The sequence below is a fragment of the Rhincodon typus genome, chromosome 25 (genome assembly GCF_021869965.1).
Source record: "Rhincodon typus isolate 14 chromosome 25, sRhiTyp1.1, whole genome shotgun sequence".
NCBI classification, from domain to species: Eukaryota; Metazoa; Chordata; class Chondrichthyes; order Orectolobiformes; family Rhincodontidae; genus Rhincodon; species Rhincodon typus.
In genome coordinates, this window is record NC_063356.1 from 822,781 (window position 1) to 841,964 (window position 19,184).

Consider the following 19,184-nt stretch of genomic DNA (forward strand, 5'->3'; position numbering starts at 1 on the left):
ACACGGGCACAGATACACGGGCACACACACACAGAGGCGCGTGCACACACACACACACACACACACACACACACACGCACGCACGCACACACACACACACACACGCACGCACGCACGCACCTGAAACCAGTGCTTTAAACCATAACTCCCTGAACAGGCAGAAGTTCAGAATGAAAAACTCAGTAGGGTACAGCTTACAAAAATCATTGTGTAAACAACCGAATAACTGAGTAACTGGTGAAGGGGAAGCCTTTAGAAAATGTTGCTTTCCCAGATAAGTTGTGACAATCAGAGTGAAAGGTCAGAAGTTGCTTCTCACACCCATGTGAAAGACAATAGCAGCAGTTAGAATTCACAGCTTCTCTCCGATACATCTGCCCACTCGGTTGTTTTCTTTCTAAAGTTCTGCATCTGGCTTCGACCTTGGCGAGAATCTCATGACGCCCTCAGCACATTGATCATTGTCAGTCCCTTGCCAAAAATCTGTGACTACATCTGTCTGAAAAAAAATACAACAACAATGTGCTTTCATAGAGTACCTCTAACACAGGACAATGTCCCACAAGTCACTGCCAGGAGGGCGGTAGTTAAGATGCATTGAAGGGGAAGTTGGATAAAAGGAATAAATGTCGGGTTGATTGGATTATATGAAATAAGGTGGGAAAAGTTTCACATGTATCAGTGTGCCTTGAAGCTTCATCAGATTGTGCCACACACAGAGACAGCCATCGCTAAAGTCAAAAATCAGTTAACCACTGTCTTGAAGGGAGATGACTTTTTATTTGTTCATGGGATGTGGATGTAACAGGCTGAGCTAGCATTTATTGCCCGACCCTAGTTGCCCCCTTGAGAAGGTGGGGGTAAGCTGCCTTCTTGAACTGCTGCAGTCCACGTGCATGGGGGGGAGGCAATGGCCTCGTAGTATTATTGCTGAACTGTTAATCCAGAGACCCAGATAATGTTCTGAGGACCTGGGTTCAAATCCCACCATGGCAGATGGTGGAATTTGAACTCAATAAAAATATCTGGAATTAAGAATCTAATGATGACCTGCAGTCAGCAACTGATTTCTTCACAGTCAATGTCAGTCTGTTCCAAAATCACCAGCTTGTGCCACTGCCTCAGCTGAATTACCGCCTGACAGAGTGACCATTCAGCCCAAAGCTCTCCATGCTTACCCTGCTCATGGGCTTCCTCCCACCATCTATTACTTAGGCCTGAACCCTTCTTGCTTTCTCTTCATTTTGCTTCCAGACCCAGTTGGATTGCAGTTTTCCTATTTCTTTCTCTGGTGTTCCTCAGTTTTTTTCTTCATCCTGAAATCCCATAGGTTAAGGAATTGGACTGTTGTCCCCAGCATAACTGAGCTCCTCTTGTCATCATTGTTCTCAGTGAGCTGGAACCCCCACTAAGTAGAGAGCAAAGCGATGATGAGCTGAAGGGTGATGGAGGATATTGGCAAGAGCATGAGTGGCACTGGAGGGACTTGAAGTTCCTTTTTAAACGGATCTTTATTATCATTACATTCCAATTTATCTGTGGTCAGTTTAATTGCTAATTAAAGTGCAAATGCAGTCATTGGTCTGGAGAACATGCCATATTCTGGAAGAGCGATGCAAATTATCCAGAAACCTGTGGTAATTCACAGCTCACACAGAATCTCTTAAACATCATGAGTTACTCCTTTCTGTTAGCATCTTGGCCAACGTTAACACCATGGAGCATTGGCCAAAGCTGAGCACTGAGTGATTGCTTTTCAGGGGACACAGTGCAACCATTAGCCCCCTCTTACTGAGGAGCATCGGGATCGGGAAGGGTATCAGAGGTTTAGGTGGAGGCTGTTTGTGATTGTCCATCGATGCTGATTCAGGCTTCTGTCTGTAACACTGGCATCCGCTTCCAGTATTTGCATGGAGCATTGAGATTACAACATTCACTGGGTTTTATTTTTATTTGTTTTAACTGGAAATCTTTGGTTTTTCTGTTTATTTTAAACTTTACAGACAGCGACAGCACTTCCTTCCTGAGCTAACTGGAAAACATGCTTAACAAGCAAGTCTCTTACTAATTCAAGTCCCCAAGGAACTTCCCCTGAAGAGAAAGGCAGACTGAAATAGTGAATGCAACATTGTGAAGGGGATGGGCTCTTTTTCTTTAAAACACTTATTCTCATTTTTAATTGTATAAAGTTAATTGTGTGGATTTGGGTCTCCCTTATCCACTCACCATTGATGTGACTTTAACTATGAATCAATCAGGTAGAGAGACCCTTACCTTCTCTCTTTCTTTAGTTTAAAACTGATGGGATGCTGGTATTGAGCAGTGAAAAGTAAGGGGTTCATATCTGTGTTTGCTCTTCCACAGTTTGATGCACCCTGCTGATCATGATGCCAATGTGAGTTGGACAAGAGGAAGTGGGAGGGTTGGACAGATGCCTTCTCACACTTTCCACACAGGACCACAGACTATGAGCCAGTGTATTCAACACTGCCAGTGGTGGCAGCACATCACCCTCACTATACCTCAACCTGGCCACACACTCACACACACACACTCATTCACACACGTGTGCAGACCCGTGGACTTACACACACAAACACAGTCTCTCACATACACACATATACACACACATATTAACACCCACAGGCCTCACACACATCCGTGTGCACATGCACACATCCACACATACATAAACTTACACAAATAAACACACACACACAAGTGCACATGTGCGCAGGCCTCCACAATTGCATTCATGTAAAGATATTCACACTTTAGCAGGGTTTGTTGGGCAGTAATTAAAAGCAGAAAGTCTTGTTCACCCTGTATTCCTGTCCCTAACCCACCAGCAGGTTGGACCAGGTCTTGCATCCCTTATTGCCCAGCTCCTGTCTAACTGTGAAACCTGTGAGACCGAGGACACTGAGAGTAAGACACACACACACACATACACACCCACACACTCATGCATACACACACAAACACAACACACATGCTCATACAAACACACACACACACACACACACACTCTCTCTCACACTCACACACACAAGCACACACTCACACACACACACACACACACACACACACACACACACACACACAGAGTCAGAAGTGGAAAGGACAAGACAGAACGCATCAGAGGAAAACAGGGCAAAGGAAGGAAGAGAGAGACAGACAAAGGAAGGCAAGAGAGGGAGAAAGAGAAACAAACTGAAAGAAACAAAGATGAGGAGAAACTGTGAGAAGGAATCAAAGACAGAGAAAAGGAGAAGAGAAGAAAGAACATAAAGAGGGAAAAGGATGAGACAGAAAGAGAGGAAGAGGCTGCTCAGACAAAGAGTTGGATAAATACAGAGACAGTGAGAGCAACAGACTCAGGCAGAGAGAGAGAGAGAGAGACAGACAGACAGACAGCTGTGATGCAGAATCCAAGACGGAATGAAGAGCAGTGGAGAAAGGGACACATGGGACACAGGAGAGGGGAGAGGAATAGTGTGTGATATTGGAAAAGGTAAAAGAATGATAGAGAGGGAGTTAGTGTGGGAATGTAACAAGGTACGGGGAGGCAGGAAGAAGAGACAATGAAGAAGTTTATTTTGTCAGTGTGCGTGAGTGTGTGTGTGAGTGTGTGAGAGTGTGTGAGAGCGTGTGTGTGTGTGTGTGAGATAGTGAGTGTGAGTGTGTGTGAGAGGCCGTGTGTGTGTGTGTATGTGTGTGTGTTTGTGAGAGTCTGTGTGTGTGTGTGAGTGTGTGAGAATGTGAGAGTGTGTGTGAGTATGTGAGTGTGTGTGTGTGAGCGCGAGCATGTGTAAATAAGAACTAGGGGCAAGAGGAGGCCATTCAGCCCCTCAAGCCTGCTCTGCCATTCAGTACGACCATGGCTGATTGCTCTCATCCTTAACTCCACTTTCCTGCCCATTCTCCATAACCCTTCAACTCGTTACTAATTAAAAATCTATCTCCTCCTTGAATTTACTCAATGTCCCAGCATCCATCGCACTCTGGGAGAGTGAATTCCTCAGATTCATGACCCTTTGTGAGAAGTAATTCCTCCTCATCTCTGTTTTAAATCTGCTATCCCTTATCATAAAATTATGACATCTCATTCTAGATTGACCCACATGAGGAAATATCCCTTCTACATTGACATTGTCAACCCCCTTTAGCATCATATAGACCTCAATTAATCTCCTCTCGTTCCCATAAACTCCAGAGAGTATCTGCCTAAACTGTTCAATCTCCCTTCATAAGACAAACTCCTCAGCTCTGGAATCAATTGAGTGAACCTCCTCTGAATTGCCTCCAATACAACTACATACCTCCTCAGGTAAGAGGACCAAAATTGTATACAGTACTGCAGGTGTGGCCTTGCTAATGCCTTGTACAGTTACAGCAACACTTCCCTACTTTCATTCTCTATTACTGTGGCAATAAATGGCAAAATTCCATCTGCCTTCTTTATTACCGTACCTGCAAACTAGGTTTCTGTGATTCATGCACGAGGACACCCAGATCTCTCTGTATTAAAACAATCTGAGGTTTCCCTCTGACCATGCCTGAAGGAGGTCTCCGGATCTCAACACAGATCCATAAACATTAAGGCTCCAGGGATGTATAGGCCAGTACCTCAGCTCCAAAACGGAAAATTAGTTCTAGGCTACACAAACTGTCAACAATGTGCAAAGAACATCAAGGTGAACCCAGTACATTCACAGACAGACTTCAAACCTTTAGAAATAGCCCTTCCAGAGGTAGTTCAACACTGGCAAACAGTCAGTGAAAGGCTAATCAGGAAATAAGATATGCTGAAGTCCAAATTGGATCATGCCAATATTGAACATTTGGAAATTATTAATCTGCACAAATGGCAGATGAAGTCCCAGACTGAGTCTCATCAGCAAACCATATGGAAGCACAGGCTACTTCAGGAAAAACATAGCTGTCTAAGTTACAGAGCTATCATACCTTAGAAAAGCAAAGTAACAGTCAAAGTGAGCTCGAGCATATTCAACTTTTTTTATTCACATGTGGGACATGGACATCGCTGGCTGGGCCAGCACTTAGAGCCCATTCCATGTTGCCCTTCAGAAGGTGGTGGTGAGTTACCTTCTTGAACCACTGAAGTTGGAGTAACCTAACAACTTAAAAGAAACTGCAGAGCAGAAAGCCCCTTACTAGTAGCCACACACCATCAAGCCTCAGAGGCTGAGAAAGAAAAGCTTACACAGACTTTTCAGAAGTCCTGTGCAGAAACAGCAATTGCTGTTAAACAACCGACAAAAGAAGGTGATGCCCTTATAACTGAAAAAATTCTCCTTTACTGAAATATTCAAGGCTCAAAGATCACTGTGAATTACTAGCTGAAGGAAACATTCAATGTGTGATCACTATACATTGAAAAAGGACCTCTTGAAAGAGAGAATCAAATTTAAGTTTGTAGAAGACTTCCTTTGAAAAGTGAGACATTGTTAATAATAGAGATTAACTATAAAATGATTATGATCTTTTGAAGAAGGAATTGTACATAAACAGGAAAGAAAACGTAGAACTTAATCCTTCAACATGTAGCCAGTTCACAGATTTGACTAAGAGTATGGTGTGTGGGTTGGTGATGTATTCTGAAAGTTAAAGTGCTGTTGAACTTTCTGTCCAGTCTGCAGACCAGAGAGCTAAGCCCAAATTTCTGTAGATTCTGGTCCAGAAACCTATCTGTTTTTGGCGATAGTGCACTTCCACTTCCTGTGATGTTATTCAATGCAGAAGCATGTGGGGAACTACCTGTGGACAGAGAATACCTGATCCTAGGACTGGTACAGAAAACCTCACCTCCAGTATTGTCCTCAGCACATTCTTCATTCCTCCTCCTGTTTACCACATTCATCCCTGGATAGAGATGGACCCCAGAAAGAGGTGAGAGGGAACATTTCAATTCATTGCCCACCTCTGCAAAGGGTTTTGTAAGTTCAGCTGCTGGAGGTTTGTGTCTTTCGCCTGTTTTATCCTCGAGTGGTCTTTATTGCTATTACATTCAGCTCGTTGTGAATCATTCAGCCTAGGAAACAGCTGCTTGCATGGCTGCCATTGCATTTTGCCCATTGTATTTGCCTTCCAAGGGAATAAAGGAGTGCACACACATCCTCCAAGAGAGCTGAGGTTATTTGTATTCATTCATGGGACATGGGTGTTACTGGGTCAGTATATACGGCCTGTCCCTAGTTGCCCTTGAGAAGGTGGTGGTGAGCTATCTTCCTGAACTGCTGCAGTCCACCTGTTGTAGATAGACCCATAATGTCTTTATGGAGGGAGTTCCAGGATTTGTCCCAGTGACACTGAAGGAACACTGATATATTTCCAACTCAAGATGGTGAGTGGCTTGGAAGAGAAATTGCAGGTGGTGGAGTTCCCATGTGTCTGTTGCCCTTGTCCTTCTAGGTAGAATGGTTTGTGGATTTGGAAGGTGCTGTCTAAGGATTCTGAGTGAGTTTTTGCAGTGCATTGTGTATATGGTCCACATCAACGCAACTGAGCGTCGGTGGTGGAGGGAGTGGATGTTTGTGGATGTAGTGCTAATCAAGTGGGCTGCTTTGTCCTGGATGGTGTCGAGCTTCTTGAGTGTTGTTGGAGCTGCGCTCATCCAAGGCAAGTGGCGAGTATTCCATCCCACTCCTGACTTGTGCCTTGTAGATGGTGGACAGGCTTTGGGGAGTCAAGAAGTGAGTTACACGCCACAGTATTCCTAGCCACTGACCTGCTCTTCTATCCACTGTGTTTATACGGCAAGTCCAATTCAGTTTCTGCTCAACAGTAGCCTCCAGGAAGTTGATAGTAGGAGATTTTGTGATGGCGATGCCATTGAATGCCAAGGAGCGGAGGTTAGATTATCTCTTATTGGAGATCATCATTGATACCTCAGGTAAAAGACACTTGGTGAGGGTCGGAGGAAGTAGTAGTTGGATGAAAACTGTAAATAGTTCAACACATTAACAGTTTGCAGGGAGCAAACTTGGATGTTGATTAATTAGTGAACTATACATTTATTCTCAGTGCAGCTATGGAACATGTGCATTGACACCTGTGAGATGTGGAGCTGGAGCCTGAGTCTTTAGACTTCCTGAGATATCCTCCTTTACCATCCCTTGTCCATGGTAATGCTTCATAAAGCACAGTACCATTCACTCACCCGAATGTGCACCAAATTTAACCACACTCTTGTCCTTGTGTTTACAAATACCTGGCTCAGCACAACTTCCTGAACACTTCCCCAGGGGGTCTAAGAAGGGTCAGCTCAATCGCTGCAGGTCCCATACTCTTTTGGAGAGACTGTGGACAAGGAAAATGCTGTGAAACTGGTGTAGGCTTCGCTGCTGTGAACCACCTCAGTAAAGGTGTGAGTGTGTCTGAAGGTGCTCAATTTCCCCTGGGCAGCAACAGGCAAAACAGGAGGGGGTGATGGGTGTGTGGCTGTGCAGGGGGAGGGCTATGGGAGTGTGGGGAAGGGGGTTGTGGTGTCTCAACAACTCTCTGTGGTAAAGAATTTCAAAGGTTCACTCCCCTCTCAGAGAAGAAATTCCTCCTTATCTCTGTCTGGAATAGGCAATTCCTTACTTTGAGATTATACCCTCTGGGTCCTACACTGTCCCAAAAGAGGAAACAACCATTCAGCATTGACTCTGTCAAGTCCCCTAAGAATCCTGTATTTTTCAGTAAGGTCACCTCTCATTCTTCTAAACTCCAGTGAGTACAGGACGAACCTACTCAACCACTGCTCACAAGGAAATCCTCCCGGACCCACGATCAGCAGAGTCAACCTTCACAGACTACCCTCCAATGCCAGTCTATCTTTCCTGTACACACGCTCATGCATCTTCGGGACGATGGTGAATATTCTGACTCATGCTGTAAGACCATAAGACCACAAGGCACAGGAACATAAATTAGGCCATTTAGCCCATTGAGTCTGCTCTGTCATTCAATTGTGGCTGATAAATTTTTCAACCCATTCTCCCACTTTCTCCCTGTAACCTTTCATTCGCTTGACAATCAAGAACTTATCCATCTCTGTCTTAAATATATTCAATGACCTGGCCTTCACACCCTTCTGAGGCAATGAGTTTCACAGATTCACCATTCTCTGGCTGAAAACATTTCTCCTTATCTCCATTCTAAAGGGTCTTCCCTTTATTCTAAGGCGTTGCCTTCGGGTCCTAGTCTCTACTGCCAATGGAAACATCTTCCCAATGTCCGCTCTGTCCAGGTTACAGGTGGAGTTAGACAGCACCGTGTTCTAGCACCAACCCCCGTCAGTGTGGGTTTCTCCACTGTGTTCTCTGATACCTTCCATGATAGTTACCTTGGCTTCAACATGAGATATCTTATGGACAGGAAGCTGCTTAATCTGAGATGTCTAAGTCAAGACCAAGGACAGAATCCTGTTGGAGTCTGAGAGATGTGGGCAATGCTGGGATGTGGGGGTGGGACAGATTTGGGCAACCAGCGCAGCAAGCCCCATCCCAATGTCAAGATTGTCTTACTCCGTCTTTTATACATTTCACAAGCAGTAGCACAGCAGGATTCTCACTGGGCAGTGATGAGAGACATTTGTTAAATGCTTTGCTAACACCACAACTCACCTTATTAATATGCAGCCTTCCATCAAAAATCAATATCAGGAAAACTTGACAAGGAAACCAGAGCAGGTTCCTGGTGGATCCAGCTCACGACATCCACATTAGAACATAGAACAGTACAGCACAGCAACCGGCCCTTCAGCCCATGATGTTGTGCCAAAAATGACGCCAAATTAAACCTAATCCCTTCTGCCTACCTTTGGCATTCTTTGCATATCCATGTGCTTATCTAGAAGTCCCTTAAATGCCCCTGTCATATCTGCCTCCACCACCACCCCTGGCAGCACATTCTAGACTCCTACCACTCTCTGTGTAAAAGCCTTGCCCCTCACATCTCCTTTCAACTTTCCCCCTCTCACCTTAAATGTATGCTCCCTAGTATTAGATATTTCAACTCTGCAAAAAAGATTCTGGCCAAGAACCCTATCTATGCATCTCATAATTTTATAGACGTCTATCAAGTTTCCCCTCAGCCTCCACCGCTCCAGAGAAAACAATCCAAGTTTCTCTAACCTCTCCTTATAGCTTATACCTTCTAATCCAGGCAACATCCTGGTAAACCTCTTCAGCACCCTCTCCAAAACCTCCACATCCTTCATGTAATGTGGTGACCAAAGATGAACGCTATACTCTTAAGTGTTGCTCAGTAGACACCAATATCTCAGGGCACACTCCCTGGGCACTGGCATCTGACATGTGCCAGCCTCTAAGAACCCTCCTGGCCCATCTCCAATCCATTTACAGGACACTCTGCCCTTCAATGCTGCCCCTTAGGTTGCCCTGGTGACTCTGATTGTAACTCTGCAGCAAGGACACTGTGTGCTCAGGGACACCATCCCCCAGCTCAGGGACTGCACCAGGCTGTATCTCCGGGATCCTCAATCACTGTCAGAGCACTTACTCTCTCTGAGCCAATCTGATGCTCACTCCATCCCTGCATTCCCTGCCTGCACATTGTCCCCTCAGTCAGGACAGCTCACTGAGCTGCTGGCCTGTTGTGCTGTTTGGTGCAGACACAAAGCCAGGAAGCTTGACATGGTTGTCAATGGGACTCAGTTAAGTCAAGGGGGATAGAGTGAGTGTGAGGTACCAGAGCGAAGGTGGTGGCACTGACCGTGGAGGAGTGGGGAAAGACACTGACGCTGGGCATTCCTCCAGAGGCTGAAACTGCACTGACCCAGGTGGTCACCTCACACTGGCACAGTCTGGTGCCACAGCCTCTTCTGATGGCCCTGGGGAAAAAGGGTATCCCACCTGTGCCCCAACCTGTCCAGCAGAACTCCAGGTCCCTGCCACACAACGGGCTCTAATTGCCACCTGTCTGCCATGTCTGGCACAAATGTCAGGAGCCATGCAGGGATAGGGCTTGTCCAGGTGCACAATGGCCTTTTTAAGGATGCACGAGCACAAGGAATGCCACTGAATTCTGGGATATCTGCTGGTTGGTGAGTTGTTCCAGGAATGGGGTGTGGGAAGATGGAGTGGGGAAAGTAGTTAATGAGGGGAGTTTGGGTAGATAGGATGAGAGAGCTCGCTACACCTTGCAGTGAGTATCTTCCAAAAAACTCAACACAACTCAGACATGGTATAAAAAAACTCAGGGTCTTTAAGAAATACATCACGGTTCCCTGTTTCCATTGACTGATTTAATTGCCATGTTCAGAGTTGGATATGAAATGCAGTATAACCTGTGCAAGTGACAATTTTGACCTTACGATCAGCGTGAAGTAAACTGAAATAATGTTCCACAAGAAATCTCTACCTTGAACTCCACGGTTTCACCTATGGCCGGAAGTTGTTACCATGGACAACTTCATGATCTTGGCAACACACTCTCTCACTGCAATGACCGGGAGACACATGGAGAAATTGTCAAAGGAAATGTAGTCATCGACACACACCACAACTCAATCTGGGAATGCAGGGGAGTCGGTGTAAATACCAAACTCAAAGACTATCGAGAAATCGCCTTGCCCAATCTGCTCCCTAACCATGTGAGCCTTGGACTGGGTATCAGTATCACGCCAAGAAGCTCCAACCCTTCCACTTGAGCTGCCTTCAGAAGCTGTGAAGGTGAGATGGCAGGAGACAATTCCTGACCCTGAGCTGGATATCAAACATCCACACTGTATCGAGACTGTAAGAACTGAGCTGCACTGGTCACATTGCCACAGTGCCTGACACTCACTGACCAAAGCAAATCTTTACAGAGATGTCGGGTGTGGGTGGTCAAACAAAGTGTCACAAGGGCCCTCGGAAGGTTTTGCTGAGGAGATTTGATTTTGAGTCCTGGGTGAAACTTGCTCAGGGTCACTGACCTGGGCACAGCCATGTCAAAAACAGTGCAGCCTGCCTGGAAAGCAAGAGGATAGCAGAGGCAGAGAGAAAATGTGAGGAGAAGGAATCTCAAGTCAGTAACAGCCAAAATTCAGTCACCTGCAGTATCCTGTGCTTTTATTGCTACAATATTTATAAGGAGCTGACCAATTGTACTGAATGTATGTCCTAGGTGCCATATTCACCATCACATCGCTGAATAGCAACGTATCAGGCTGTTTGTCTAATCGCCACAGAGAGACAGTGAGATATGGTCTTGGTGAAGCTTCAGCACTTTTGAATCTGAAGTTTGAATATTTCTAACTTTTAGGAACCAGAGTACAGAACACCAGTTGTATCAGAGCAGAACCATCCACATGCAGAACAGGTTGAGCTCAACTCCCCTTTGGAACTGAATAAATGTTATTACTGATGAAGATGGTAATCTTCACCCTGAAGGATGAACAAAGAAGGAAAGGCCCAGCTGTCAGATTCTCCTCAATAATTGTTAGGTAGATATTTCAGGCTTCCTTGGGTCACAGACGGTTGGATCTTTTTGTACCTGTTCTCACTGAGGGATCAACGGCTATTTTCCACCTCTATATAATTTTAATCCATGTTCTAATAAATACACTTGATTATTGGACTCAACAAGTCCTGAAGCCTACTGTAATTCTGGTGCTTTAAAAGACTTGTGACTTCAGGAAGCAGATGTGCTGGGCTGAATGAGGACAGCGAATCTCTCATCAAGTCTCGTAACTACCAAACATTGCTGAGGATCAACAAATCTCTGAACCCTGGCCTCTGAATGCCATCCCCTGAATCCCGGACTCTGAACCCTGTTAAAACAGCCTCAAAAACCTGGATAGCTTGAGTATTACCTTTGGCTCTAGTCGTAATTAGCCATCCTGGTCAATTTGAACTCAGTGAGTTTGTATATTCCAATCCAGATTTTCCTCTTTATCTTGATCATGTGCTTTCCTGACTCTGATCCCAGGGGACTTTCTGGGGTATTTATATATATTTTTGGTGAGTTAATGGTGGGGCTTCCTGACATACACAGGGATCCCACCTCTAGGTTGCCTGGGCAGAGGATAAGCATCAGTGTTAAAAGATTCTGGCACTTGGCCAAACTGAAAGCTTCTGTCAAGAATCTTAGACTTGTCACACTGCCCAGACTGCACTGGGCTCAGAGCCATTTAACATTTAAAAGCCACTCAATCTCCTGAACTGTATTGGCCTGCTTGCATCCAGTGTATTAACAATATTATCCAAGGAACCAGCTTCATTAACCTGGTGTTCGGCCCTGTCTCAGTGAATAACACACAGGGCTCAGAGGCTGTAGGTTCAAACCCCGATCCACAGGTTTAGTATCTAACACAGGCTGACACTGCAGTGCAACACTGAGGGAGTGCTGCACTGTCAAAGGTTAGACCAGTTGTTAAACTAAGGCCCTTCAGCTGGATGTATAGAGCCCTGGGAAAGTATTGAGCAAAAGGCAGGAAGGCTCATTATTTCCAACCAGGTGATGTTCCTAAAACAGATTATCACTTCATCGGCTCATTGTTTGTGGGATCTTGCTGTGCTCAAATTGCTTGCTGCGTTTTTTAAACTGCAGAAGTAGACCATACGTTGAAACCCCTCACTGACTTTGGTCCCAGGCAGCTGTATGGTCCCATCAGAGTGGACAGATTCAGATTGGGGTTGTGCTAGACGCAATTATTGGGTATTAGACGCATGATAGGGGCTATGTAAATGCAATTTTTTTTCTGTTCTTTCTCCCAAAGCATTAGTGGAGGGGTGGGGGGAAGGTGTTGGGAGTAAGAGGTGGGGGTATGTTGGTGGACACATCGTTCATTGTCAATCTCCTGAGAAGATTGTGGTACTGTCAGTAACCAGCGATTTACAAGAAACTCCCTCTGAATCTCTAGCTCCTGCCTAGAAGCTACTATCCCAGTGCTGAATGAGTCTGAAATTTGCACACCATGTTGTGTTTTCTCAAAAACCTGAGGTGTTACCATGGAAATCCTTGGCCTTGGCATCTATTGATTGTTGCAAACACATCTTTTATTGGGTGTGTGTGGGGTCATAGTTTGAACTTTCAATTAAATCATTTATTAGAATCCATTTTATCCCAAGCTTTGTTTTACTTATTCCCAGGGAATGTTTCTGTCACACTGGCCCTGACTGTGATCTTTGACCTTCTACGTGGGTTGCCAGAAGTTTGACTGGGGCTGGACTTTATTTTCTCTCACAGATAATGTGCTGAAATTTTAAAGGTTCAGTTTTTTTTAAAGCTAAAATAATTATATCAAAATTGTTATTTATTTTGCTGCCAAATTGCTCCCAAAAATTCTTGTAAGGTTAGAAAAACAGAGCTGGGTGGGGAACAGCACCTGTCCAAACACAACAAATGTTTTGGCAGATTGAGTAATGCTGGCAAACAGTGCAATATTACCCCCAACCCATAACCTCTGTGGGGTTGGGAGGGTGGGGGTGGTGGTGTGGGGAGGAGAAACAGAGTGGACAGAGAGCAGCACAGAGTGGAAGATGGAGAAACACACACAGATTGGGACAGAGAGAGAAGTACAGAGTGAGACAGAGAGAGAGACACACACAGAGTGGGAGAGAGAGCCACACAGAGTGGGACAGAGAGAGAGACACAGAGTGGGAGTGAGAGAGACACAGAGTGGGAGAGAGAGACATACACAGATTGGGACAGAGAGAGAGAGGTACAGAGTGGGACAGAGAGAGAGGTACAGAGTGGGACAGAGAAAGAGACACAGAGTGGGACAGAGACAGGCAATGAAAAACAGTGAGAATCTTAAAATATGGAATGGACTATAGGGAATGACAGAAACTGGTACCTAGGACCCTCAGCAAAGTCAAAACATGAGGCACTATCCACGCGAACTGCAAAGATCATTTCTCTCCAACACAGTGTCTTAACAATGTTTCTTCCCAAAGACAATCCACAGTGGGACACAGTGCCAAAGCAAATAGGCACAGCCCCATCCCATCACCCCTCTTTCGATTGTTGGCATTTCCTCAGGAGCAGGCTGAACATGTCAGCAGCTCACGCTGGGAAAGGGCTGGTGGAATATCGGTGTTAGTCCGAGATGCTGATACAAGTACATCAGGAACAGGGACAGAAAGAGAAATGGAAAAGGGGGTGTGAGGGCTAGAGGATAAAGCAAAACACAGAGAGACACACAGAGACAGAAGGAAAGGTAGAGATGGAGAAGAAGGATAAGAGGAAAGAGCAGAACAGAGTGTAATAAGTATCCAGCCTGTAGTCTGAGCCTTAATCTACAAACATACAAACAAGAAACAAGACCACTTGGCCCTTAAAGCCTACTCTGCTATTCAATAAGATCTTGGTTGATCTTATTTTAATCTCAACTCTACATCCCTGCAAACCCCCGATAATCTTTCATCCTCTTGGTCATTAAAAATCTATCTATCTCTATTTTTAAAATATTCAAAGATTCTGTACTCACTACCTTTTGAGGAGTGGTATTTCAAGGACTCACAGCTCTTTGAGAGAAACAAGATGTTCCTCATCTCTGTCTTAATTCAGCACCCCTTATTTTGAAACAGAGAACCCTGTTTCTAGATTCTCCCACAAGAGGAAACATCCTTTCCGCAGCTTCCCGGTCAAGTCCCCTCAGGATCTGATATGTTTCAATTAAGTCGCCTCTGACTTTCCTAAAATCCAGAGGATACAGGCCCAGCCTGTCTGGCCTTTCCTCATCACACAGACTGCTCATTCCAGATAGTAGTTTAGCAAACCTTCTCTGAACTGCTTCTAATGCATCAACATCCATCTGTAAGTACAGATAGTTCTCCTATAACACAATAGTTGTGTTCTTGTGTGACGTCACACTATAAAAAAACCATGTTATAGGGAAATTGCTACAGAAAATCACTATACCTGTACAACAGAAAGTTCACATTATCCAAACAGCGTCCACTAATCATCAATCACGTTACAGCCAATTCAAATTAACGAAACACACATAATAGCAGAACTATCTGTAGTTTACAAGGATGAATGAATGAATGATTTACTTATTGTCACTTGCATTTTACAGTGAATGATATGATAAAATACAGTGAGAAGCTTCAAGAGTTGCCACAATCTGGTGCCATTTTGAATAGTTTAAGAATAAAAAGGATGAAAGATATAACTGAAAGAGTCCTGAGCCCTGAAATGGCTCACCAATGACACCTTCAGTGCCATCCCTCTTCCACCGCCTCACTGCCTCCTGTGCTGAACCCACCAACGTCAAAGTTACCACTCTTTACACGCTATCTTTTTGTTGCTGGGCCCACCTCACCGATGCTGATGCCAGGCCCCGTGCTGAGCCCACTCTCGTCCCTCATCCAACAGTCCCCGACTCTGCTGCTGCCTCAATGATGCCAGGAGTTCTCACTCTGGGCATACCACACCCTGCCACTGCAGCCGCTGCTTCGCTAATGCCAGGAGCCCTCAGCCTGCAGGAGTCACTGGCTCCAGTGCCAAAGCAGGCCACTGCTGCTGTCTCACCAAGAGTCCACTCCTGCCACCGTCCTCCGAGGTGTCACCTTGCCAGCACTGCCATCTTGAAAAGTCTGCAGCCGCTACCACTGTGGGCCCTGAATACCTCGGGGGGGTGGGGGGAGCGGGAATGTCCCTGTTACCGTGGGCCCTGAATACCGGTGGTGGGACATCCCTGTTACCACCGACTCCAGTCACCATGAGGAGCCAAATCTGCCATTACCTCTGACTGCTGTGAGGAGCTGCCACTCTGCACACAGCCCGCTCTAGCTATCGCGCTGATTTTGCCAACTAACCCACTGCAAAAAGCTCCAAAGAAAGAAGAAAGAAAAGAAAGAAAGAAAGCATGAGAGAGCAGGTGAGGCCTGGGCAGGAGCCTGCACGCAGCCCTGCTACTCTGCTGCCATCCAATGAAGGATGAGTATCTCAGGGAACACTCAGATTGTATAATCCAGGGAGTGAGTCTATGACTCTATATAATCCTCAAAAACCACATCAGAGGCGATAAGAGCCTTGCCTTCCAGCTATACAGAAGACAATAACCCCACGTCTCCTCTGCTGGAGAAGACACGTTACAGTCAATACGACTGAACTGGTCCGTGGTGGGTCTTCCCCTGGGTGGTTGGAGGCCAGCTGCTCTCCTGAACCCCACTACCCCTGGGAAGGTGGTTGTGGTCAGCTCCACAAATGGTGCTGGGTCCCACACCAGAGGATGGCTGCAGGTGATGGTCACAGGGGAAGGGGGTGAAGGGTTACAGCAGCAAGGCCAGGTGACACTCCCTACCCTTCCCTTCAGTAATTCATGATGCGAGGAGGAGGAGGAAGAGGAACCTCAGACGGGCACCAAGTTACATTGAACAAAGGATTTCACCAGGAGCACCTGGACAAATCTGCCAGGGTTTTGCTCATCAGGCCCTTACCTGCTGTTGGGGAACATCAGTGGCAGCAGGATGAGGGTCTGAAGATTAATTTCCCACTAAAAGGCAGCAGAGTGGGAAGGCCATTCACAGGCATTAGTGCCATACATTTAATGGAAGTAGAGACAGATAGAAGCCAGGGTTGACTCCCACCACCCTCCCAGCCGGTTAAAGAAAAACGGAACAGGAGTAGGCCATTCAGCCCTTCGAATCTGCTCCCCCATTCAATATGATAGTGGCTGATCATCCAACTCTGTCCCCTGTTCCCACTTTCTCCTTATTCCCTTTGATCCCTTTAGCCCTAAGAACTAGATCTAACTCCTTCTTGAAAATATTCAATGTTTTAGCCTCAACTGCTTTCTGTGGCAGTGAATTCCACAGGGTCCCCACTCTCCGGGTGAAGACATTTCTCCTCATCTCAGTCCTAAGTGCCATACCCTGTATCCTTAGACTGTGACCCCAGGTTCTGGACTCTCTGGTTAGCAGGAACATCCTTCCCTCATACACCTATCTCATCCTGTTAGAATTTTATAGGTTTCTATGAGATTCCCCCCTTCCCCATTCTTCTAAACTCCAGTGAATATAGTCTTAACTGACCCAGTCTTACTTCATACATCAGCACTGCTATCTCAGGAATCAGTCTGGTAAACCTTTGTTGCACTCCCTCCACAGCCAGAACATCCTTCCTCAAATGCCCCTGCTGCCACCAAACTCACCACAAGGGGAGGGCACCACATTCCATCCAAAGAGATGCTCGTGATACTGGAATTAAATTGCTTAGCTCACCAAAGCCCCGCTCCTCAACCACACACAACTCTGCAGAGAACAGGGAGTGAATGATGCACAGTCAGGAATACTGTGCTACAACCTTTAACAGGACTAACATCAGTTGAGATGTGGATAACTGTCAGGGATAGTTTTCCAGAATCACGTTCAAACACCAGGAGAAATTAATAAAGCCTGTTAAAATACTGCCCAGTTTGCAAAAAAGACCTGTGCTGACCTTGTCTGAAGTACCTGCTAAGAGAATGGACAACCGACGGAATGCTGTGAGTATTTTGTGCGGGCAAGTGTGTGCAGGATGCTCAGTGAAGAACAGGAGTCACAAAGCTGCATTTCCTCCACTGTTGCTGGGCTAACAATAGTTGGCACTGTCGATGACCTCCCATCCCGATTTCAGCAGTAATTCCCAGGAGATAGAGTTTCCGTGTTGGGTGTAACTGGGCAGCTGCATCTTAAATACTCATGAAATCAAACTGTTCCGTTTGTGCTCAAATATTAAAACCATTTCCTATTATTACACGCATAAACTGAACCAGTACAATTGGACAGTGCAACAGAATATAATTATTTTCTTTCCATTTCTCGGCATGTCGGTATGGTAATGTCATGCAGTGTAATTAAAGCAGCTGAAAACGGTTTACCACCTAAAACTTCAATAAAGGCTGCCAACCCTCCACCAGATTTAAAATATCTGAAAATAACATTAAAAATCTCTTCTGAACTGTTTAGAGGTATACACCAGTTAGTTTCTCAGCTAGAAATATTTCTTCATTGGCAAGAATCTTTTAAAACATTTTGACTGGTAACTGGGAGCCTAAGGAAACTGACATCAACTGAAATAGCTTCAGGGAGTGCAGTAAAAGCCCATGGATTGGATTTCATCAGTAACACTCAATCCTCTTTCATCGTATACAACTGTATTGTTAGCATGTCTCTCATTTCTTGGAAAACACCCTTGCGACATCATGTAGTGTAGAAGCAGGCTCTAGGTTTGTGATTTCAAACAAATGATGAAACGTCTACAATAAGGTTACAAACTCAATGAGGTTTCAGCTGAGTTTTCATTGGAGATCATTAGTTATTTTCAGTGTATTACCTGCTGCTAACCAGGAGCCAATAAAAATGAATCCTGATGGAATGTGGCTCTGATGGAGGACACTATCAAATGGATAGTGCTCAACCTGTTCAAACTGTATCACTTGAACAGGATGGATAATTGCAGACAGCACTACTGTAATCTCCCAGTGAAAGTGTGTCTTGGCTCCTTGGCCGATTTCCAGGATTTTACTTGCACGCTGGCCGCTCCTACAGAGCACGCGCGTGTGTGTGTGTGTGAGTGAGAGAGAGAGAGTGTGTGTGTGTGCGTGCGTGCGTCAATATCAACACCTGTGCAGTCTGTATGTATGTCTCAGTGCGAGCTCCTGTACTCTGTGTAAAAGGGAATTATTGACTCCAAGGTGTGTCTCAGAGATAGCTCCCTAAATAGCAATTGCTCATACGTGCCTGATTGTGTATTAGCTTCCTCCCGATGTCTTTCACATGCTAACCAGCTCAGTTCCCAGTTATGTGTTATACATACCTGGACTGTCTGCTGTTGCTTGTCATTGGCCGTAGGAGAGTTGAGGCCTGTTGCTTGATGCAGTAGGAGCTGCCTTGCTGCTTGAAGAGCCTTGAACCAAGGAGAAAGAAAGAAGGAAAATGAGAAAAAGCTATTTATTTATTGATATACATTGAATGAGTGTTCAAACATTCACAGCTAACACCATCAAAACATCTGTACCTCACCATTCCAACCTTTATCTGACCATTCCCACCTGTATCTGACCATTCCCATCTGTGCCTGACCATTCCCACCTGTACCTGACCATTCCCACCTGTACTTGGCTATTCCTACCTGTACCTGACCATTCCCACCTGTACTTGGCTATTCCCACCTGTACCTGACCATTCCCACCTGTACCTGACCATTCACACCTGTACCTGGCTATTCCCACCTGT

General features: G+C 45.4%; 1 protein-coding gene across 1 annotated transcript in view; it reads right to left on the bottom strand.

Moving 5' to 3' along the window:
* The window catches only part of LOC125486034 (forkhead box protein P2-like), a 270,838-nt gene that overhangs the window by 73,248 nt on the left and 178,406 nt on the right, over nucleotides 1-19,184 (bottom strand). Inside the window, exon 3 of the mRNA XM_048611798.1 lies at nucleotides 18,766-18,855. Coding sequence (XP_048467755.1) covers nucleotides 18,766-18,855 — 90 coding nt within the window. The remainder of the gene's footprint in view (nucleotides 1-18,765; nucleotides 18,856-19,184) is intronic.